Source organism: Solea senegalensis, linkage group LG9, assembly GCF_019176455.1.
Source record: "Solea senegalensis isolate Sse05_10M linkage group LG9, IFAPA_SoseM_1, whole genome shotgun sequence".
Lineage (NCBI taxonomy): Eukaryota > Metazoa > Chordata > Actinopteri > Pleuronectiformes > Soleidae > Solea > Solea senegalensis.
The window spans coordinates 21,411,501-21,435,540 of record NC_058029.1 but is presented as its reverse complement, the minus strand read 5'-3'; the positions used below and the strand labels follow the sequence as shown (position 1 = coordinate 21,435,540).

At 40.7% G+C, this 24,040-nt stretch overlaps 2 protein-coding genes across 5 annotated transcripts; one reads left to right on the top strand and one right to left on the bottom strand.

Annotated features, from left to right (window-relative positions):
* The first annotated feature begins 180 nt into the window (after window positions 1-180).
* Window positions 181-18,790, top strand: si:dkeyp-77h1.4. Of its 3 annotated transcripts, none has more exons than XM_044034450.1 (11): window positions 181-422; window positions 6,181-6,246; window positions 6,924-6,944; window positions 7,062-7,337; window positions 10,067-10,187; window positions 10,272-10,447; window positions 10,700-10,842; window positions 11,694-11,841; window positions 12,074-12,255; window positions 14,016-14,108; window positions 14,814-18,790. In XM_044034450.1, the coding sequence occupies exons 2-11, from the start codon at window positions 6,201-6,203 to the stop codon at window positions 15,486-15,488; spliced, it is 1,881 nt and encodes a 626-aa protein (XP_043890385.1). In that variant the 5' UTR covers window positions 181-422; window positions 6,181-6,200; the 3' UTR covers window positions 15,489-18,790. The 3 variants fall into 3 exon arrangements, with proteins under 3 accessions (XP_043890385.1, XP_043890387.1, XP_043890386.1); XM_044034451.1 differs by lacking the exon at window positions 181-422 and adding an exon at window positions 577-768; XM_044034452.1 differs by lacking the exon at window positions 14,016-14,108.
* Window positions 18,791-19,137: 347 nt separating this feature from the next.
* Window positions 19,138-23,746, bottom strand: si:ch73-54f23.4 (zinc-binding protein A33). Of its 2 annotated transcripts, none has more exons than XM_044034454.1 (8): window positions 23,665-23,746; window positions 23,026-23,252; window positions 22,822-22,902; window positions 22,467-22,562; window positions 22,085-22,318; window positions 20,562-20,584; window positions 20,228-20,343; window positions 19,138-20,143 (listed from the first exon to the last, which is right to left on the bottom strand). In XM_044034454.1, the coding sequence occupies exons 3-8, from the start codon at window positions 22,891-22,893 to the stop codon at window positions 19,590-19,592; spliced, it is 1,095 nt and encodes a 364-aa protein (XP_043890389.1). In that variant the 5' UTR covers window positions 22,894-22,902; window positions 23,026-23,252; window positions 23,665-23,746; the 3' UTR covers window positions 19,138-19,589. The 2 variants fall into 2 exon arrangements, with proteins under 2 accessions (XP_043890389.1, XP_043890390.1); XM_044034455.1 differs by lacking the exon at window positions 23,665-23,746 and adding an exon at window positions 23,469-23,596.
* Window positions 23,747-24,040: the final 294 nt, after the last annotated feature.

The window sequence follows — 24,040 nt, the reverse complement described above, 5'->3', positions numbered from 1 at the left end:
AGGGAAATACAATCCATGTGTATAGAAACATCTGATGTGAACACACCATGATTTTACTGTCTGAGCTTTGATTCATAAGTGGATGCTCTCTATCTGTGTGTGTGTGTGTGTGTGTGTGTTGCAGCAGCAGCAGCATCCCTCTTCTCCTCCGTGGACCCACTCACTCACTCACTCACTGCCTGACTTGACTTTCGGGGGGTTGGCCGGTGTTTCCCGACATTAGTCGAGTGTCTCCGAGCGCGAGCAGCACAGCCCGACATATTTTGATCATCCTCCAAATGTTGAGCCCGAGTCGTGAAGTGCAGCTCTTCAGGGGGGAGAGGTTGGAGAGGAGGGAGACGGCGAGGCAGAAAACACGCAACATCCACGCACATTTTCACCTGTGAAGGAATCTCCGCAGCTGCAGCGTCTGCATCTGAGAGGTAGGTGACCTGCTGAGCCGTGTGTGTGTGTGTGTGTTTTTACCTCACTTACATGTATGTGCTGCATCATGTGCGCGTGTTAAACGCAGAGCAGTGCGTGACGGGTTAAATTCTGCAGTTTTTTGGTGGATGCGCTTCTCTGCTGTCCCGGCCCGGCGGTGACTGATGATGGCACTTCATTAAAGCTGCGAGCTTTTATTTATTCATCACCTGCTACACGTCATTCCACTGTCGCGGAGGATAGAACGTGAGGTTATAACGCTTTTGCTGGTGGAGATGAATCACCTTCATTTGATATTTTAGGCGCATTTGACTTATTTTCCAGCCTCATAGAGGGACTCAGGTGGTAAGAAATAACATATCATACTTGTGTTTTACAGCATGCGAGTAATGTGCATGAACGAAATGTTGAATTTATGCGTTTTCATTACATATTAGAGACACTTTACTGCATTTATCTGATCTCATTTTCCATATATAGGCTACTTTAAGGGAATTGACATTGCCTGATAGGCTTTATGCTGTATCTGTATGTTGTCTTGACTTAAAAGCCTTAATAGCATCCATTATCTCAGAGTGTTGTTCAGCCTTAAGGCTCTCTGCCTGTGTCACCTCTGCCTGCAGTGTCCTGGCCCGAAACTGTAAAAATCAATCCGCTGATCCACCGTCTGTCTTTACATTATCCACCTAATCCATGTTTTTAGTCTTTAACATGATTTTCGCCCCTTTTTTTTCCTAGCAAGCAATACACCCATCAGACGATACTTTAAAACCAGTTCTCTGTTTTATTCTTTCAATGTTTTCAGTTAATTCAGGTCATTTTTATATCTACATTTTCACTTTCATGTCCATTTTGAATCACTGTCTACATAGAGTATTTGATTTTAAGCAGATAAAGAGACAAACCAAGAATATAATTGCATAACTTGTTTATTTTTCTATAAGACAATAAATCCTATATCCATGTGTTCTGAAATGAGATCTTGTACATTTGAGTTCAGTACAATACTGCACCTATTTAACTGTTCTGTTGCTGTGCCCATGCTTCACATTGTACACTTACAGTCTGTGTTGAGGGGACTGAGGAAAACCTGCTGCTGCAGGATATATCTGACTGATCATTTGTTATACTGTATATTCTGGTTGTTTGAGTCTTGTGCAGCATGAGATGAGTTAAAGTGATGTTGTGGAGACTCATACTGGGATCATCAGAGAGGAAAATGGGAAGTTTTTGAATTTTAAACGCACCAAAATATTACAAAAGGGAAATATCATATTTAAAATAAATCCAGCTGCTTTCACATGTGAGTCTCTCTGTGCAGAGATTCCCCTTTTCCCTATTTTAAGCCTCATGATTTATAGATGTCAACTGCTGTGAGCAAAGGGTACAGTGTGTGTGTGTGTGTGTGTGTGTGTGTATAAATGTGTGTTTGAGCTCACTTTTATAAGCCTCCTCAACATCAAGTGTTGGCTTCATCCTCGTGTCATGTTATTTCTCCTCACTGCATGTGCAAAAAGGGGGGCAAAGTGAAGATGAAAGAGAAATAAATGATGATGGTAGAGACACAGAGGTAGCTTTGTCAGGTCACCACATCTGCAGTCATTGAAGGCATTTCCGCCTCTTTAAATCCACTCGACAAAGACCTGTCTGTCCCTCCAATGAGCACGGAGTTTGGAGTTTGAACTGACACAGGCACGGGCTTTGATTTCAGAGTGGGATGCACAGGCTTGGATTATATAAGACAAGGAGGAGGAGAGGATGAAAGAGACATGATGATAAAAAAAAGAGAAAGAGAGAGACGGAGTCAATCCAAAGAGAAGTGCTAAGAAAAGGGGGAAATGAGAGAGATGCCCCGAGATATGGAGCAGGTTCAGGGTTGAGAGGAGGAGTGTGTGTTAGTGGTTCCTAAATAATCTGTGTGGACACAGACAAACCTATGTTTGTGAGGACATGTTGACCTTGTGAGGTTCATACAACTTTAATGGGCTTTTCGAAGATAAAGTACTGGTTCTAGGGTTAGGCATTTAGCTGCGATGGTCAAGGTTAGAGCCCGGGGAATGCATTATGTCCACACAAAAACCAGCTTGTGTATGTGTTTTAAGTAAAGGCTGCGGCGGAAGATGGAGTTGTGATTGTGGCAGAAAGTAACACTTGATGTGAAAACTGTGACAGAAGTGAGAAATCAGGAGTAAATGAAAGGCAGCAGTGACAGAGTGCAGAGTCATGTGAGGACTGAGAGAGAAGCTGAGTGAAGGGAGAAAAGTCGGGCAAGGATAACAGATGGCGTTTATGTCTGGGCACATTGTTCACAGCCCAAAGCACAGTGTCTGAATATGCTTAGAATATAGCTTAATGCATGCGTTTGCTTGTTTGTGTTCTCAATTACACATTACAAAATAGTACAAGAGAAGGGAGGACTTTTTGTTGTCACGTCCTGCACAGACACAGCAGGTTGTCTGTGGTGACTGTACAGTGAGGTCATGTGCTGGGACAAACAGATGGACCCAGTTCATGTTTCTGAATGTTTCTTTCACCAGAGCCAACCAGTCCTACATTTTGGATTGCTGATAATGAAATGACACTTACATGGGTCATCACTCTTTTGTGTGTGTGTTTGTATGCAGTGGCCTTTAACAGAATTCCCGAAACAAAGTACAGTAATAAAATTACTGTGTAATGCGAGTTATACAGATGACTGCTGCAAAGGTCACTGAAAGCGTGTTTGCCAAGAGATGCTGCTCTGTGTGATGCAGTTTGGTTCCATATTTAGTTTCAGATCAAATAAAATCAGCGGGCTTTTAGGCCTTCCTGCCCAGATGTGGCAGACGGATGATAATAACTATGAAGTGATGATGTGAAATTGTGTTTGTTCTCTCGACAATTGGAAAGAATGAGCCGCTCTGTGCTGTCGTGTGTGTGTGTGTGTGTGTGTGTGTGTATATGTGTATATATAACACAGACTTGCAGACACAGTGAGGAGGAGATGCCTCAATGCTGCATCAGCTCCAGCAGGAACGTGAACTAACTGCTGTGTTACAATAAGACTCTTTAATCTTCACTGTGTCTTTATGAGCTTGCTGCAAAGTGTGACTGCGAACACTGCAGGTGTTCCCTCCCCCGTACCCCTCCTTGGCTCTGTAAATGAAAACTGCAGCAAGTCTCTTTTTGCACAAACTCTAGATGTGTAACCTCAGTGTTGCAGAAACCATTCAGATCATCAGAACATCGTCCCCTCAGAGTTCAGATTAATCACGATCCCTCTCAAAAAAACGAAGCCCTTCACAGGATCTGCAGTTAAAGATGTGCTCGCTGCAGGACATTTACTGGATGAAGCTCAGCCAGGTCTTTACTCACATCACCACTGTTTATGTTGGGTCGTGAGACATGAATTATTCTGTGTTTTTAAACTCGGGCATATAATCAATAGACGATCCTATATGCCCAATCCTCATTCAGATGCTGGTGGTCCTGGAAAACAAGCACACACCGTTAAAGGGGAAGGACCTTACAAAGATGGGAATGGCTGCTGTTAGGACATTTTAAACACTAAGATTGATCATAACTCTGGTCTGATTGTAAATTGAGCTCATATCGGCAACATTTCTGCATTACACTATTCTAAAATGACAAGATTAATAGTACTTGCATGCTCCAAAATGATTCCAACTCTCTTTAAATACATCCATCCATCCATTTTCTTCCACTTTATCCTCTACTTGAGGGGTGAGGGGGGTGCTGTGCCAATCTCAGCCAACATAGACTGACTGTTTCATTAATTTCGTTCACCTATAAATATATGCTTTTGGAGCCGCTGCTGTGTTTTTCTCCGTCTTTGCCAGTGAATAAACTTTTAAATGCTCATCTGTGTTCAATAAAATGCGGAGACTCTTCAGTATGAAGCCACACATCTGCTGCTCTTTCAAATATTTCACAATAAAAGCCTTGTTGGAAAAACCCCCAATTGGAAATGGGGACAAAAGTGCTTGTCTATTGAAAAGGGTACAGTATGTATTGTGTTAGAAAGAAAAAGCCATTTGGCCTTTTCCACTATGGTCCCAGCTCGCCTCGCCATGGCACGGCACGGCACGGTTTAGGTTGGTTTTCCACAACAAAAATAATACCTACTCACCGTGGGTGGAGTCATCACTGCACAGCTGCATAAAACTGCAGTGACACAAACAAGTGACTAGTGACTTGTAAAGCAGTTGTTTTCAGTGTAACTGAATCATTAGAATCAGTTCATTAAAACTATTTGTCCGGAGCACAGACTCTGTCTGACACTGAAATACAGCGGCAGGTTTTTGATGCCGCTCGTGATCAGCAGTGCTGTCACTTATTACACCAGACTGCTCTGTTAAATATTGAGATTTTAGACATTTCCCTGGTCATTTTTGGAGGAAAATGCATGTTGTTTTTGTGTCGGACGTCTCTTCCTGTCCCAATCAGTGACCGACAGTCTGACGACGTCATGCATAGAACCTGTTCAGCTCACTTGGAACCTCGTCAGAGCAGTTATTAAAAAAAGCACCTGGTACCAGGTACTATGCTAGTGGAAACACAACTTAACCGTGCCGTGCCGACGTGAGGCGACTCGAGCCGGTGGGAACACGCCCACTGACTGCTGTTCAGCAGAGATGAGATTGTACAGCTGTAGTGAGGTGAATCTTGCTTTGCCTGTTGTTGTCACTTTTTAGAAAATGCTGATCATTGTGTGGCGTATACAACATGAAAAAATCTTGAATACAAAGTGACTTTAGGGAAAAAAACTGAGGATCATTCACTTAATCAGCAAGTGAACTGTAGCTTTCCCATCTCACCGTCCATCGTCATCAAGTTAGTTTTTTTGTTATTGCTTTGAGACTCAGATCTTAGTGGCAAAAATGACATGTATTGCATTTAAGCTATAATAACACCACTAGTGGTTTTGTCTATAAAGATGTGATATACTTGATGTGTGAAATCCACACAGGCAAAATCAGAGAACACTTTTTAACTGTCACAAACTTGACATGCACACTTTCATTTTAGATCCTTCTCTGGCATACATGTGCTGTATAACCTTGACTCCACCTGACGATGAGCACTGCAGGTGTTCCTCCCCTCCTGGGCTTTTAAAATAAACAGGAAAGTTGTTGCCTTTGCTTCGCCCTCCTCTGATGTCTCAGCACAGAAGAAAGCTGTTCACATCATCAATATTTCCCCAGAGCTGCAATTAATCAAGATCCTTCTCAGAAAACCTCACTTGTGGAAATGATGTTTCTTTGTCCAGTTCCTTTTCTCATTCTGGACGTTTCCTGTTTCCTGAAGTCATTATATATATATATATATATATATATATATATATATATATATATATATACATATACGTGTGTGTATATATATACAGTATGTAATGTGTGTGTATATATGGATCGTGTCAGATGTTATCTTAAAGAAGCAAAGTGGAAATGATGTTGTATACGTATATTTGTGTAATTGTTGAATCATCAATCTAACTTATTTTACCTCTGATAATATATATGTGCACATGCAGTAGGGCATCCCTGTCACATTTTATCTGCTTTGACATCTGGAACAGTCCATGTAGCTTTTGGGGGAATAATCTTAATGATTGCTTTTCAGCCATTACTCAAACTAAAATCCATAGATACTGTTGATATATGAATCAATGTGTATGAATATAAAGGCAAAAAAAAAAATCAATGTTGATTTTGTACAGTACAAATCTCTAACACGTTTTGTTTTTTTTCTTTCTAGACTCAAAAGAATCTGCCAGGATGGTGACCGTCAGTGTGATCACACTCAGCCTCCTGGTCACTGCAGGTATGTAGAGAAAAATCATCTCGTATTGATCTGGAATGATTGAAATTGCATCTTGTGTCTGTGTTTTGGTAATCATCTGGTCATGTTACAACTGTATTATTTATTTATTCAAATCTCTTTTTTTATTAACTGTTACAGCGTTTAAGGGTCCAGTGTGTAACATTTAGTGAGAGTTTATGGGCAGAAATTCAATATAGTGGCAAATCACAACATACATTATCTCAGGGCAGCCTTTACAATATTATAGAGAAGAGAAACTCAACAGTTCACACACAAGGAGGAAATCAATGACAGAACCACACTCTGCCTCATCTTTAATAACGATAATATAAATGATAAGATAATATAAATATATTATACTACACATAAGTATATTGTAAGATCACTTTCAAATAAGAGTGGATTTTGAGCCTTTTATAAGTACAAATCAAGGGTCTGACATCTTGTGCCTCCATGTTTTCATATCAACTCTAACACACTTGTGTTTCACTTTAATTGGAAGCTTATTTACACAATGAGGAAAAAAACAACATCAATGCATTAACCAAGAGTGCCATCTGCAGTCTCACCATGAGATGTCAATAATTCTTTCATTTTGTAAGAGAAGAAATTAGAATTTCAGTTTAACTGACGAGACCAAGTATTATTGATTCATGTTCTTTTATCTTTGTTCACAGTTCTGTCTGCCCCCGTGACAGGTAAGAAGTGTGTGCCTTCACTCATAAATGCTAAATTGTGGGTTCTCTTTCTAGTCTAATGTCTCATGCTTTTGTCCTCCTTCTGTGTCCACCTTCTGTGTCCACCGTGTCCTCCAGTTGATGAGGATTTCCGGACCTTGTTCCACGGGGAGGACTTTCACATCATGCTACCTTCACTCAGGGCCGAGGTCATGTTTAAGAACAGGTCCGCTCCACGGGCGGCTGAAATGGTCCTGATGCGGGGCGGTGCTGTGGTCCACAGTCGGACCAAACTCAATCACCACCACAGTCACCTCATCATAGAGGCTGTGGGTGAGGAAGATGAGGGCGTGTACACGGTGAAGAATCCGGAGAAGCCTGAGGAGATCAGGAGCATCACGCTTATAGTCCGAGGTACGTGTTGACACATTGAGAAAATGAAATGAAGTGCCTTGTCTGATGCATCGCATTCTAACACAAGGTTAAAAATCTACTGAAAACTCCAAATTCCTGCAATTTAAATTCATTTTAGCAGCAGTTTTAACACATCTTAAACAATAAATCTGGTGTTTTTATCCATTTATATAACCACAATGCATTTTCACTGCAGGGCAAACCATATAATATATGGTTATTTATATGTTTTTTCTTTTTTTTTTTTTTCAAACTGTCCTTGTTTTGTCCGAGCTTCAGGCTAAAACACAAAAGTAAAGTAAAGAAACATACTTCCAATGGTAGACATTTTGCCGTTAGGAATGGAACACCTTTGCCACAGGATGCCATTAACGTTACATCCACACGATGGAAAAGAATAAGCTTCTTGTATCTGATCTGGAGTCAGAATCAGTGTCGTGTCATTTCCTCTGCCTGACTCATGCCTCGTGTTATCCGACACATAGTCCTGTTTGTCTGAGTGCTACAACTCACTGCTGTGATGTCTCCGTGCTCTCTGATGATTAACTCTGAAGAGATTCAACACACACACACACACACATGCTTACACACATGTGGACTTCAGTGTTGCAATAGGTGAAAATGTGCCATATGGAAGAAGTGCAGTGTATGAACGTGTGTGTGTGTGTGTGTGTGTGTGCTCAGAGTGTGAGGGCATGGCAGAGCTGCCAGGCAGTAATTATGCAGCTCTTTAACTGCCAACCCGCTCCTTTCTCCTTCTCTCCCTGTTGTTTTCCTGTCTTCATCTAGTCTTTACTGTCTTCCCCCCCGTTTGGTTTGTTTCTACCCTTTCATTCCGGCTGGCCTGATATTTTTGGATCATTGCTCGTTTGTTTCTCTGCATTTTGTTCCACATTATTTTCTTCTGCCACCACGTTCCCACTGCCCTCATCTTGTTTTCTTTCTTCGCCTGAAGCGCATCAAAGCTTGCTCCTAAATGAGTGACATTTTGTGCATGTACTGTCTTTTACAGATTCCATGTTTGCCCTCCAGTCTGCCTTTGTTATGCAAGACAGGCACCCCACAGTCACAGCCTGTTTTCCGATGCTTTGCTGGCATCCTGTGATACATGCAGATAATATGCAGAGGAGAGAAAAACAGACATGATCAGAGTTCGCTGCTTTCTGTGCTTGAAATGTGGGAGCAGTAAAAGGGTCGCAAACGTGAAGTTTTTAGTGAAACATCGATTCCTCTGCTGCTGTCAAGTGACATAAATGTTTGTTATTTTGAAGGGAAGCAACATTTAAATTAAGTGCAGACTCTGGCTGAGCAGTGTTCCCAATGTGGGCCGCCGTATTGTTTTGGTTTTTAGAGTGCTATGACTGAAAGCTATGAATTCCATTTCAGCCCTTGCACTACCACTTAGCCCTTCTCCTCCATTTTGTGTGATCACATGAAGGCTTGTGTGTGTTGATTCTGGTTGAGGACTAGGCTGAAGTGTAAGAGCTAACAAACTTTAAACACAAACTCTTCAGAACCCACCGCTGTGCTTAACTTTAACTTGAATGCTCTGCTCTTGTGGCGTTCACTAAGGTGACGAAGGCAGCAACACTGGCTTACAGTACATTTATTTATTACAAGGCCATGTTGGTGAAACTACCCCAGCATCTGTGTCACCTCCCGTCCCCCGCCAGGGCAGCTACTCCTGCTCATCACACCAGCTCCTCTTCAGAGTTCCCAAAATTCACTCAGCACTTGTTAAAACTGCTTTTTCCTATGCTGCAATTTTGTTTAGGAACAATCTACAAAATTCACTACACCTTCTGACATTTTATTTCCCTTTGCAAATTCAAAATTCTACTGACAGACTGTTATACAGAAGAGTGTAATAATATTCTTAAACTGGACTTTAAATGATTTATGACTATGTCTTAAGTGTATGTATGTTTTTATTATGCGTTTTGCTCCCTCAAAAAAAAGATTTAATCTCAAGGGGACTTCCTGGTAAAACGAAGATAAAAAAAAAAAAAAAAAAAAATATGGAGATTTTTCCCAAGATTACCCAAATCCAAGAAGATTTATATTACTGTAATGAAACTGACATTGGTTAGCATGTTGTGTAGCTAAGCTAACCATAATTAAACCTTTTTACAGTCTCTTTTACATACGTAAATGTGTCTACTATTATTAAAGCGTTTAATAATGTCTAATGCCCACAACAGCAGTATAATAACAGCTTTCAAAGATGTCATGTTCAATCTTCAGTAAAACGATGTTGCGTTATGACATATCATATTCTTGAAGGGGTTTCTCATTTCATTCAGCACAAAAAAAAACTTTGACATGCACTTTCTACTGCTATGAAACATAAGGTCACTACACAAACAAAGAAGAATTGCTTCACCGATATAGGAGATGGATGAAACCACCAAGAGTGGTTTAGAAACAAGGTTTCCATATTTGTGGTTCGCGAAGGCCACCGTAGTTCCATGGTGCTTGGAAAGAATGGGCTGAACGATGGAGTGTTGGTTATAATCTGCAGTCTCACTATTGAAGTCAGTCATTCTTACACACTGGACCTTTCAAAACATTTGAAACGTTTGACACATTTGTTCAGGTTGGTCCATTGTGGTCCGATCAACCGTCCATCGGACCTCGTGGTTTTGGTTGTATAATGACAGTAAAGATCCTTTATTTTCCTTTTAAATGTCTACAGTGTAACTGTAAATAACCTTGTGTTTATCTTCCAGATTGCTCCAATGAGCAGATCATTAGATATGGAAACAACTTCCATATCCCACTGTTGGGAGTGATTCCTCCCATCACCCTGGAGTACAGGCCCAGTGCTGTGGAGGCCAACCAGACGTCGAGGTACATTCCCCCTTAATACTCATTTATGACATTTCCCCACAATGATGTGAAACACTGAAAGAGCCTGTCTCCCCCCCCCCACAGACCAGCTCTGGTGCTGCTGACTAGCACGGGGATGTCCAGGGACGGCTACCAGGGTCGTATCAGCGTCAACGAGCGTCACATCAGGCTTAGTGCCGTCACTGGTGCAGATGAGGGCAGCTACACTGTCAGGGATGCCGAAGGTGCGATCCAGAGGAAAGTGTGTCTCAACGTCAAGGGTGAGAGGACAGACGGACGTTTTCTTCTCCCAAGCTTGACTCGTATTCAATTGCCAGCACCTTCTGTCAGGATGTTGTTGTTTTCCCTCCGTTTGTCATCCGCTTCTTGTCTGCAATAATGGCTTTTTAAAGACCCAAATGTTAATGGGCTCTTGTAGACTAATGCACTTTCAGTGATCTATGGGCCTTCAAGCAGAGCTGTGATGTATTTACTCTCTGTATGTCCTTCCCTGCTGTCCCTCTGTGTCTCAGAGCACCAACTCTTTGAGATCCTGCCGTATGGTGAAAGGCTGACGATCAAGCTGATCCTCAACAGCTCCTTGGTCCGTCTTTACTACAGCCCTGATTACGACCCCACACCCAGACTTCTGCTCAACAAAGGAGAATTCACAAGTGTAACAGAAGCCTCTTGTTTCTCTTTATTCCTACTGTTGTTATAAATCTTTATTTTATAGTATATGATTCTTTATTTTATAGTATATGATTCTTTAGATTATAGATTATGATTCTTTAGATTATAGTATATTATTCTTTAGATTATAGTATATGATTCTTTATTTTATAGTATATGATTCTTTATTTTATAGTATATGATTCTTTAGATTATAGATTATGATTCTTTAGATTATAGATTATGATTCTTAAGATTATAGTATATTATTCTTTAGATTATAGTCTATGATTCTTTATTTTATAGTATATGATTCTTTATTTTATAGTATATGATTCTTTAGATTATTGATTATGATTCTTTAGATTATAGTATATGATTCTTTAGATTATAGTCTATGATTCTTTAAATTATAGGATATGATTCTTTAGATTATAGTCTATGATTCTTTGTTTTATAGTATATAAATCTATATTTTGTATCTCTGCACAGATGTTTAATGTACATGGCTGCATTTCTCATAAAAAATCAAAGAAACACATTGGTGCCTCTTACCAGTAAACATAAAACATTTTAAACTGTAACCTGTTAAATAATTACAGCTTTCTTAAGTACAGTTCCTGATGGACAGACCTGTTTTGTGGCCGATGAAAGCTGCTAATGTCCATTAGCAGCTTTCAACTCACGATGACCCACTTTTGTATTGTTGTGTGAGTCATGTTACATTAGGGTCAAAGACTTTAGTCAATGGTTATGAGTGAGGTTTATGTTCAGTCATTGATGGGGTTTTTTTTTCTTCATAAAGTTTTTCCACGTTGATGTTGAGATATTTTTGTACCTATATCTGTCGTCTAGGCTCAAGAGGAGCTGGGCCTCGAGGAGCGTCTCACCATGGAGGATTCACTGGTTTTTCTCGATCAGGTCAAGGACTCAGATGCAGGCCTCTTCAAAGTTGTTGACATACTGGGATTCACTGTGTCCAGCATCAACCTGGAATTACAACGTAAGGAAGGGAGGAATGGTGAAATAAAACAACTCATTTCTTGGATAGATGCTAAAGGGTGGGGGCGGTTTCTAAACATAGTGGAGCCAACATAATTGCTTTGTGTCTAAAAAGGAGAGAATGATGCCTTTCTTTGTCAGCTGTGTTTCTAGTGGAATTTCATCACGTCAGTTGAATTATTTACTCCCACTCCTGTCCTTCTCTTCCCATTTCCCACAATGCCTCCATGCAGCCTACCAACTGAAGCCACTGTATGTGGCCATCATTGCCCTGCTGGGCCTACTGGTTTTCCTTCTGTTGGTTTGTCTGCTGTCATGTCTGATCAAAGTGAAGAAGAGGTCAAAGAGGGCTGCCGCCCTGGAAAAGATTGCCCAAAATGCTGGCAAAGAAGATGAAGGAGAGGCGTTCAGACAGGTGAGAAGGACAAATACTGTGTACAGACAAGTGGCAACCGGTCGTGACGTCACCCATAAGAATCTGAACTCCCACTTGTAAGCCTCCAGAATGGTGATTTGGCCAGTGCCACAGTCATCTTTATGACAATATCAGCTGTCAATTACACTGGTGTCCACTCGCATGTGCTGTATTTTCTCTGAATGGGAACATATTTTACAAAATTCTTGTAAAATATGTGCTTTTGAAAAGACCTGAAAAGACCTGAAGGAGTGAATGATGATGATCAGGGGTGTCAAACTCAGAGGCCACATACAGAGCAGTCTGATCTCAAGTGGGCTGGAAGAGTTAAATAATGGTATAATAACGTATAAGCAACAAGAACTCCAATGTTTGCCCTTTGTTTTACATTTAATTAATATTTTCACAAAACATGATGAAAAACCTGAACATGTGATGCTTAAGTTTAGCATTTACACATGTGCATTGCAACTTACAGATCTAAACATTTAGCACATAAATGCTAGTATTTCACATATGATTAGAACACGTCAAGATTATTTGACTACACATCTCTGTAATATTCCTGAAACTGAAGTGGGAGCTAATGAAAATACAACCCCAGTGGACAAAAAAGGAATTACTGTATGTATTACTGCATAATTGTTCTTGATTATCTTCAGTGTAGTGTTAACTTTCCTGCTCTGCTCCTGGACTGTGGTCAGATTTTACCTGCAGGACTGTAGCTGTGGCTGCTCCAGGTTAACACCCTTACTTCTACAGATAGACAGGGGACGAACAGGCGGACACTCGGGTGATCTGCAAGAGTCTGAGTGTTTACTTCTCTCAACAGACTTGGAACACAACACATAATATTTAGCCCACTTCATAGTGACTAATGCTAACTCTGCTTGAACGCCAGCTTCTCTCTCTTCACACATACTCGCCCGGCTCTTAAAGGGGCCGCAGCATTCTTACAACAGTACTTTACACAAATCTTGCAATCTCATCTTGCGAGCCGGAGTGAACCTTCTGGTGGGCCAGTTCTGGGCCGCGGGCTGTACGTTTGACACCCCCGATGATGATGATGATGATGATGATGATGTTGATGAAAAAAGTCCAGTAACTAACAGAGGAAGCTGTTTGTGTGTTGAATGTTGTGTTTTCCTCATCAGTCCACACATTCATCCTCTCATCCAACATTTCTACGTCGGGTGGCGGTGGCTCTGTGGAGGAGCGAGTTGTCTTTCCGATGGAAGGTTGTGGGTTCATGCCCTTGTGTCCCTGGGCAAGACACTTTTTAAGCCCACGTTGCTCCTGATGGCTGTGCCGACAGCGTGTACATGGGTATGAAAGATGTGTGATAGAAAATGTGTGAACGTGTGAGTGGATGGGCGTGAATGGGTGACTGACAAAATTACAGTGTAAAGCAGCTGTGAGTGGTCATCGAGACCAGAAAAGTGCTGTATAAATACAGACCAAAATAATTTACCAGTGCAGTGTAATGTAGAATCACATGATTTCCCATCTTTTATTCACAAAATTTGCTTTTTATTTGACTTATATTAGCATTAACCTTTTATCAATACATCAACTTTTCCACCTCCTTCAAGCATAAAAACATTTATGCACTATTTCAAGATATTTTTGAAATGTCCATTCGTTCAGGTTTTCTTATGCACAATTTTGAAAATGTGCATGAAAACAGGCGTAGTAGTTTAAGGAAACCCACCTAATTAAAATGATGTGACTGTTTTGGGTTTCTGTGTGCATCTTCACAGGTGGTGAAGAACATTACCAAACTCAGCGAGGAATCCAAACATTCCCAGGCTGACAATACAGAGAAGTCTCAGAGCACTGAGGTGGATATTAAAGTAAGATTATGAGATATATACTTTCCCAAAACAGCATCTTTGAGAGACTTTTAATAATATTTCAATTTCTCTGCGTTCAGACGGCTGCAGCTTGTTCACAATGCTGCTGCTAGAGTCCTCAATAAGATCAAGAGAGAGGATCACATCAGTCCAGGTCTCAGATCTTTGCAGTGGCTCCCTGTGTGACAAAAAGATATAATATTACTGTTGGTTTATGAAGCCTTAAATGCTTTTGTGTCAAAATAAATCCCTGATCTGCTGCCATGTTATGAACCCTCCAAGCATCTCGGGTCTTCTGGGACAGATCCACTTTCTTTCTCCAAGATCAAAACTAAACACATCTGTTTTTGATGCATCACATAAATGGAGCAAATTCCCAGAAAACCTGAGGTCTGTTCCAACTCTGTTCTTTTAAATGGGGGCTGAAATCTTTTCTGTTTGCCACTGCCTTTTATGAGAATAAATTAGGTTCTGTTCACTGATATCTTGCACCATGACCTTTTTCCCCCAGTTTTATCCAGTTTTAACTTGTTACTTTCCTCCAGTTTATTTGACTCTTTAAATCTTATTTCTATGTTCCTTTTATTGTCTTGTATGTCTCCTGTATCTTGCCTTCAGGTTTTATGTTGTGTGTAAAGCACAGTGGGCTGGCTTCATGTTCAAAGGTGCATTTCTAACAAACCGTGCTTGTGTGTCTGAACTCAGGGTCTGGAGGTTTCCTCTAAAGAGGTTGGACTTGGTAACTTAGACACCAGTGACTCCGGTGTTGGCTTTAACACCGCCCTCCCACTGGACACTGACACTGATGTCCCTGATCAAATCCCTGACTCTGAGCCTGTCAGCATCTCTGTTGCTTCTGAAACCAACCCAAATCTTCTGTCTGCTGCTGAGTCCAAGCCAAGTGCTCCACCAGCTGTGGAGCCCAGTCAGGGACCTGAAACCAAAACCAGCCCAACACCTGAGACCAAGAAAACCCCTGATCAACCAGCGGAGGTCAAATCAAATGCCCCCGATCAAGAAGTCAAGCTCAGCCCAGCCCTGAGCTCTGAGCCCAAGGCTGGTCTGAGTCCAGCTGATCCAAAGCCTGCATCCAGTCCAAGCCCAGAGCCTAAAGCAGCTTCTCCTAAAGCCCCAACACCTGAAAGTAAGAGTGCCCTAACTCCCACACCTGAGACCCCAAAACCGACCACTCCAGAACCCATCACCAACGGTACACCTGAGCCGGGCCCAGATTCAAAACCAAGCCCAGATCACACTGATAGTATCGGTGGCTTGGGTCCAAAGGTCCCTAAAACCCCTGAAGTGGAGCTGAAATCTGGTGGCGCCGTAATAGAGGGCAGCAAGGACGACACTGTGGCTGAGGGTTCAAGCGCCACCTGAGAACCACCCCTGCAAATACACAACAAAAGCCCTGCAGATCTTTTCCATTTACCACCACTGTAGACAATCGAACATCCCCTACCAAATAACACAGAAACCAGTGAGAGTGGGGCGAGGGAGGACTTTGGTTTAACATGTCTAATGCCTGAACAACAACTTTACCTTAACACTGGGATCTTACTTGTCTATAGCTAACATTTAACACTTTTCTTATTCAGAAACACTTCACACAACACACGCAGCTTGTTGATCGCTAAACACAGGTGATTTTCTTTTTTTTTGTTACCTTCACAGTAAAACTGCCAAACTTCAAATTTGAAACCTCTGCTGAGTTTACAACTAAACACACATAAGGTCTTTTTTCTAACATACTAATTCACCAACAAAGGTTTACAAGATTTTATTAATGCAAGGACCTGCTTAGAGCTCCTTATTTGACCTTAACTAACCATCTTTTCCTATTTTACAAAATTTACGTTTGGATAAAACAAGCAAATCTTTCTCATTTTAAGCTGTTGTCACTAAAATCCTACTAAAATGTACAGTAAGATGACGTCTTTTCATTACACAAACCACATTCTGTTATCGGCAGTTTATATGAAGCTGAAATGTGATTGTTATATAACCATGATGGAGCAAAACGATGCATGTAAAGTACATTTCCTACTCCTACCAAGCCCAGTATTTATGGAGAATTAGATGATGAATTAGATAAAAGACGTTTGCAGGCTGATCAAAGTCCCGATCAATAATACTACACTGTATGTTTATTTGGAAATTTCAGTGGCTAGAATATGTTTTGTTGTTTGAAATCATCCTGTCATTCCTTCCTTGGCCTGTTTCTCTTCCTGGCTTAAATTTCGATTCACTTTCTTCCTTATTTAGTTCAAACCAGACACTGAAACTTTTACTTTTGTTGACAATTGTCTGGGAGTCGTTCTGCAGAGTCTTACAAATCTGAAAAATGCTAATATCTTTGAAATATTCACCAAAATACTCCTGTGAGGCCTTTATTATGGTGTGTCGGTCATGTGGATGTTCAGTGAACACAACAGACTTGTAGCAGAAACTGGTTTGTGTTTTTTCGGAGGTGTGCAGCAGATACGGCTTTGTCAAGACAAACTGCATGGCTCTACCTCATTATTTCACAGTCCAATGAAAAACAAAGACTCTCCAGGTTTGATGCACTGTAAACAACAAAGATGTATTTAATCATTTTAAATTAAAACAAAGCACAGTAAAACAAGCGAGTTAATTCAACTAAATGATTGGTGACGTGTACAACGGGCTCCTGATGAAAAGACATTTTGTAAAGTTACTTACAGCCAACTTTTTGTATTAAACCTGTCATTATGATGTTAAAGCTAAACACATGGTGTAATGGTGATAAAAAACAACACCATCCTGATTTATAGTCATCCACAATAAGCCTTGTTTTCACCACTGGGACAGGGTTTTCAAATTACAGCACAAAGGAACGACGATGACGATATAACTGATGATATTCCACATCCAATACACACGTACAGCAGTAATTCCGTCTTTGCTGCTGCTTCACGACTGTTGTCTGTTGCCTCTTAAATATCAGGCGAGATATTTCAGCATTTACTGTACACAAGCCATCACACAAGGAAGGTTTAGATGTCAGATTCAATACTTACTGCATATCAACACACATGTGATATGGGAAGTGAAGCAAACAAAAAAAAAAACAAGGTGCCTCAAATTAGATGGATTTACAGCATCAGACTTTCAGGTCACGTTACAAATACAGAAACAGAAAGATCTACTGATAAGAGAGACCGCTCTTATTCAGCCTGGCTCTGTGAAGGAAATACAAACCAATTTTTGCAATAATTAAAAATGTCTACAGACATACACTTCAATAACACACACACACACACACGCATGCACACACTTGTAAATACTGCATGTGTATGTTATTTTAACCCCACGGAGGCTGAATGTTCTTAGTGTATAGAATGATTGATGTATTATACAAAAAAAAAGACTTCTAAATTTCTCACCAACCCAAAATCCATAATATAAAACATATATGCATACTATATACTATTTACACTAATATTTACTAACATCTCAAACTAATTCAAAAACAATATTGTGAAAAAAAGATGAATAATACAATATTGTTTCCATTCCAGTCTGATGATACTCACATCTTACACTGTCTCACAGTATTTACATATTGTATTAAAACATTTAACCTGTACCACTTTAAACACTGACTGCAGCATGAACCACAACAACAACAACAACAGGCTTTTATTGTCCTTAACTTTTTTTCTGTGTGTGTGTGTGTGTGTGTGAGACCAGAGGAGTGACGTTTTAATATTGCCATTATTGTGCACTGGGGATTTGTGTGTTCACATGCCTCGATGCATGTATGTACAGTACGACACGATTTATGTTTGTACAGACCAATCTACTGTCGTCGCTGTGAGCTTCTCCGTCTGTTGTGAGTAAGGTATCCATGTATCTGCTTAAAACTGTGCTGCAACGTGCTGTGCTCAAGTCACACGTGTGAATCTGTTCAAAAAAGATATTCTCTATTGTAACTTTGAGGTGTTTGAGTGACTCTCGTCTTTGTTTTAGTGCCTAAAACATGTATCAGACGGTCAGCCTGTATTCAGTCATGAGCTGACGCTTGTAATGACGCCTTTTTTTTCGTGTAGGTAGTGATGGTGATATCACTTCCCTGGGCCTATGGCGTGCTAGCGTGTAGGAGAGATGTGGCATTTTGTATAAAGATGTTGAAACTGGTCAAGTCTGCTGCAGTATGTGAGAAAAACAGCTTTGTGTGAGTTATGTTGTGAAGAAAACAACAGAGGAAACAGCACTTTCATGTTCCACCCCTTCAGAATAATGTCAGTGATTGTAAAAACGAAGCTACTGAGAGGAGCAGAGAGAGGGAGAGGCATTAGTGCATTAGTGAGACGAGCCTCTAACGATATCACCAGTCTCTTAGCGAAGGCTCCGTCCAGCGGTGTTGGAGTTATTATAGCAAACAGGTGCCAGAGGAATTCTGGTTTCATACACACCTCTGTTAACCCACTTATAGAAACCACCACTGTTAATAACACTGGCACCTCTTGCACTATGTGCACTGCCTCTCTGTTTACTTCTGCTGTTGTGGCCTGGGTGGAATGTGACGTTCCTCGTGTTCTACCCTTTTTGCACAACACTTCACACAGATGTTTTCTAAAGAAATGTTTTTGGGTTTTTTTCTTTACTTCGTGTGTAAACAAATACTAAGAATAAACGAAAAAAGAAGATGATTATGACACTTGCTGTGCTGTTGTCTTTGGTGGCGAACAGACTTGCAGGAGGACAGTTTGGTCTCAGAGCTGTCCGCCCCACTCTCCGTCTCAGTCTGTTATCTCACTCAATGTCACACGTCATTTGTTCTGAGTGTCACATGCCACTTTCTCACCCCGGGTCCCACTATTTCCATAACCATGCAGGACATGTCATGGCTGAGCAGGCACAACTAAGATATTTATAATCAGGCCAACGGTCACATATTAATGTTGTTAACACCTGCTCCACATGGAGCATCGGCTGCAAAATACAGATAACATGATTTGCTTTCTTAATCTCGTTTGCAAATACAACTGCATGAGTGGAAGAATCCAATTAAATCACATTTATTCAAGCATATTTCAAAGGTATCTAAGTACTAATTCAAAGATGCACATAAAATACAGTTTGTGGATACAGTAACGGTCACAGTTTGTACGTTTTCTTGAGAATATATAATGTGAACATTCTCCAACAGGAACGAGACCTACAGCACTTTTTATATCATTGCATCAACGTAACCTTGTTTAGATAAGTGCTATATAAATATAGTTCTTAGTAGTACTAGTAGCATGATATTAGCATTAGAATTACAAGTGAATAATATTTAGCACTGTAATCAATGAATACTTTATAATTTTATGTTTAAAGAAAAGTGGAAATCCGATTTTGCCTTCTACTACTGCTACTAATAATAATATCTAATGAGTTGACTTAAGAAAGTTTAAGTTTTAAGAAATAAAAACTTTCTTTGGACCATCCACCATTTCTTTCTACAGTTCCTTATAGTGATGGGTTAAAAATCTCAATCGGTGCCGTGTTGTTTCCATCATCTGAGTCACATGGGTTATAAAAGGGGAACAGGGGAACCATGATGGTTTCCATGGTGAAGGTGTAGATTGGTGCCATGGTAACAGCATTATAGAAGGACACCTCCTCCTTTTCACAGTCTAAGAAAACTCCGATGCGTTCAAGGTGGACAGACACGACGACTTTGGTGGGTTTTGGGTCAGTGCAGGCCAGGACGGATCCTTCCTTCAGTGCCAGCGTCCAGAGGCCACTGGAGGTTCCTGTAGCAGCCATCTCTCCTCTTGGCACATCGTCTCGCGCTACACCCAGCCTCCATGCTGTCTTACCACCCACCTCCACCTCCCAGTAGTGTCGGCCCGTGGTGAAGCCCTGACGACCCAATACACAGTAGTAGTAGTGAAACCGCCGTGGGTTGTCCTGGCAATCATTTGTATCGCTATCCTCCTCAAACCAGACTGACGTGCAAGACTCGGACAGAGAGAGCTTAGGGTGAGCTGTCTCGGGGTCAAAGGTCATTGAAGTAATATCTGTAGGTAAACAGATAGTGACTTAGGTGAGTTCAGTGGTTGTTCTGCATGTGCTGTGTCAAACATCACGACAAACACACGTACTTGGATAAAGGCAGCTTTTCATATGCTTCCATATCCTGTACTGAATGGGCCCCACAAAGTGGCCTGAGCGCACCTCAGTGTCCACCTCTGCAGGAGGAACAAAGCTCACCTGAGACCTGTTTCAATAAAATGAGACAAAAGGAGAAGACTGAATGATAGACGGTAGAATAATAGTCCTGGCACACACACACACACAGAAACACTTAGAGTGTTAATGTTAATCTGCAGAGAGAGGAAATACCAATCAAATGCACACATTAGATGAAAGAGTGAGGAGACACAGTCAGTAAAAAAAAAGGATTTAGGGAAAAATCACACTTAAAGAACAACCTGCCTTTTTATAAGGTCTTGAATTTCCTGTAATGAGAGAAGCAGTTTAAATGGTTTAAATTGATCCACATTAATCATCAGTCAAAAAAAGATATTTATACATACAGCATTTTAAAACTGCTCTCTGTGAAACCTCCAAAAAACACTTTCCATCGATTCAAATCTTTGGTTTCCTGTTGTCAGCTCTTGCCTCGGCTGTACTGCTCAGTGCTGTTCATTCCTTTTTGCTGACTAATACAACGGCTGCTGTTTGTCCTTTCACTTTTAAATGGGGAAATTGATTAATGACTTGCAAAAGCAAGCAAGTCAACTCTTCACTCAATCAATGTCTTAATTAGTGATTAAATAAGAGCCAATGAGGGGCTGCAAAACAGGTAACAGTGTTACTCAGCAAACCCTGTGAGGTAAATCTGCTGTGTCATTTTGCATTTTGGCAGCTGGCATCCATAGCGTCGCATTAGTGCATTCTTCTGGATTTGTCATCCTTGCAGATTCCATTTGTTGTTGTTTTTTATTTTCTAGGTTTTTCACTGCAGGTGGACTCCACCCCTTCTTCTTCTCCTTGTCTATGAAGGCTGTCAGTCATACAGCTCATTTTAAGTACAAGAGTTTATAGGTATAAGCAAAGGGACTGGCTTCAGTTGTCAATACAGAAAAGCGATGTTAAAGCTCCTGCGCAGAACTTCTATAGCCCCCCTGTGGAGATCTAAGTAATTACCACAACGCTTGGTGCTGAGTAGAGCAGCAGCAGCAGCAGCTGTGACATGCAGTCAGCTGGTCAGGCAGTGTTTTAGGGAGTACTTGATTTGCTTAGTGTTCTATTGGTTGAGCACACATTTCCAGTATTGAATGATCATGTCTTTGAAAAGCCAAAACTGTGTTATTAAAATAGGATTGTATGCAGCTAACTCGCTTTACCAGCAATATGTAGCTGTTGTGATCCCACCTTGCCGACATCAGTCATAGCATAAAATGCGTCACACGGTGTAAGTGCAGGACCATCACAGGTGACATGAAAACAAAACCCACTGCTGCCACTAAGAGTCACACATAAATAGTCATGATTGGATGAATCAGCATTGTGTAAACTCATCTTACAATGACATTTGTTTCTATTTCAAAGTTATGCACTGCAGCCTTAAGTTCTCAAATTAACAAAAACAAATCAAGTTAGTATCTAAACTCCCTAAGATCCTCTTCTCCTTTTTCCTTTGCCTCTACTGCCTCCTCTCTCTCTTACAGCGTTACAGATCCCACATAAATAGTCCAACAATGACAGAATTATTTAAACAAGTCACAAGTAAACTGAGTACAAGTTTGTCCCAGGCCCTGGGGAAAGGCTAAAAGCGATTCATGTGTTGCTGAATGTTTTATGGTGTTCGAGATATTTTCACTCTCCTTCTGCCATCAAGCTGACTCCAGATTTACATCCAACTCATCAAATTAAATTATTATTAAACGAAATTAATAATATGATTAAACAATAATCATATTCAGATGTATTTTTTAGAGAAAGTTCTTCCTCACTCTCAGCAGCTTAGGAGTCTCCTCCTCAGCCAGTTTTCTGTTAAGCACTGTGATTGCTCGCTCCAGGTCTTTCTCTTGTGCTGCTATCTTCTTCTCTCTCTCCTTCAGCTGCTTCAGTTGCTTCTGTCTCTCCCTCCTCAGTCGCTCCAGGTCCTTACACTGCTCCTCATCCAGGAAGCGATGAAGGTTCTCGAACTCGGCTCGGATTTCTCGCTCTAGGTCATCAAACCTGGTCTGAAGTAGATAAAGGGAAAGGTGGGGGGTAATTGTAATTCCCAGCTGTAGTTGAGACTAAAACAACTTTCAAATTTAATTTAGCACGAGTGTGATGAATATTTCCTTTGTGTTCAACAGGAGTTTCTATGTAAGGCTGTAACAATACCTCAACTTCCAATGACTCTACGTACGTTGTCCTCTCTGCTTCTCTGCACTCATCTGCCTCATGCTTGATTCTTTTAATAGACTGCACAAGTTTTTGCTGTAGGACACACACACACACATACACAAAGGAAAGTAGATGGGAGAATACATACTTATGGAACTGTCAAAAACTAACCTACAGGTCGTATTCAGGGGTTGGCCAAAACGAAGCATAACCCGTAGTTATGCTTCAGTTGGAGGACACCGTTTGTATATGAACTTTCCAAACTTTCAAAGTCAAATCAATAGACAAATGCATCTGATGTCAGAGACTCTACAGACAACAGTAGGTTGAAGCCATCAAAGATTAATCTTACCTTGAGATCACAGAGAAGATTCTTACTGCAATTGTTGTTGTTGGTGGTGGCGTTTTTGTGGTTTTGGTACATCCCAGTTCTCTGTAAAAGGGAAAGAAAATTTGAGAAACAAAAGAAAAAACACATGACACGTGACATGCCAGCATCATAATGAAAACATGCAGACTACATCAACAAGTACATACATACAAACATAAAACTAACCACAAAAACTGTATCGACAGGCACAAATCAGAAGCAACAGACTGAGACGTGTGACTGTTGCTGCCGGGGGGGCTTGCTGCCTGGACGACAAGTGACTGGCAGTGGCAGAAATTTATGGCAGGGGACAGAGAAGTGTCTATTTCTGTCCTCCTGTGTCTTTGGAAACAAAGACGGTTCTGGCAGTGAAGTCAATTAGATATCATGTTTCATATCAGCAGTTGTTCTACCTGGAAGGGAGACAATACATATTTATATATGCTGACAGGTTTATTTTAGTAAGATGTATCTCTAATCTTTGCATGTATGAGAGGATTCAGAGCAACCCATTATAAAATTCTGATATCTTCTGAAATATTTCTGATTAAATGGATAGATGGAAAACTTCTAAAACTTTAAATGTCAAATAACATTCTTGACTAGTAACTTACCTTGCAGATACTAACCTTACATGTAGTTTTTAGAATAGAATAGAATAGAATAGAAACGTCATTGTCCAGCCAGAACAGGCACGCTATCCATATACACGATTAAAACAACATTGTTTAAACAAAATAGTAATGAAAATGATACATAAAAAGATAAAGATAGACAAAAAAGTCTCTCAATGTTGCACCATCACTGCACTCATTTCCATAATACCTTTAAGTTTGTTCTTTTTCTGTCTTATTCCCTCTGGTCACACACAGCGACACACAGGGTGTCTGGCGGTCGGTCCATGCACTGAGGCACTGAATCATCTCTGCAATTGTTCCTCATCTATAATTCACAGTGCTGGCTCCTGACAAGTGAGTGTGCTGAGCTAAGGTGCAGCTACAAACACAGTGGGCTACAGTTTGCTGCAGGTGGACACTGACAGGGTGATTTAAATAAAAACACAAAGTCCTACTACATGGAGGCATGCATGGCATTTGCTTTAGCTGTGAATTAGTGATGCTTATAATTGTTAAATAAATAAACTGACCATTAGTTTCACTTTGATCTGGAATAAAAATAATGTGATTCCTCTTTTAACAAT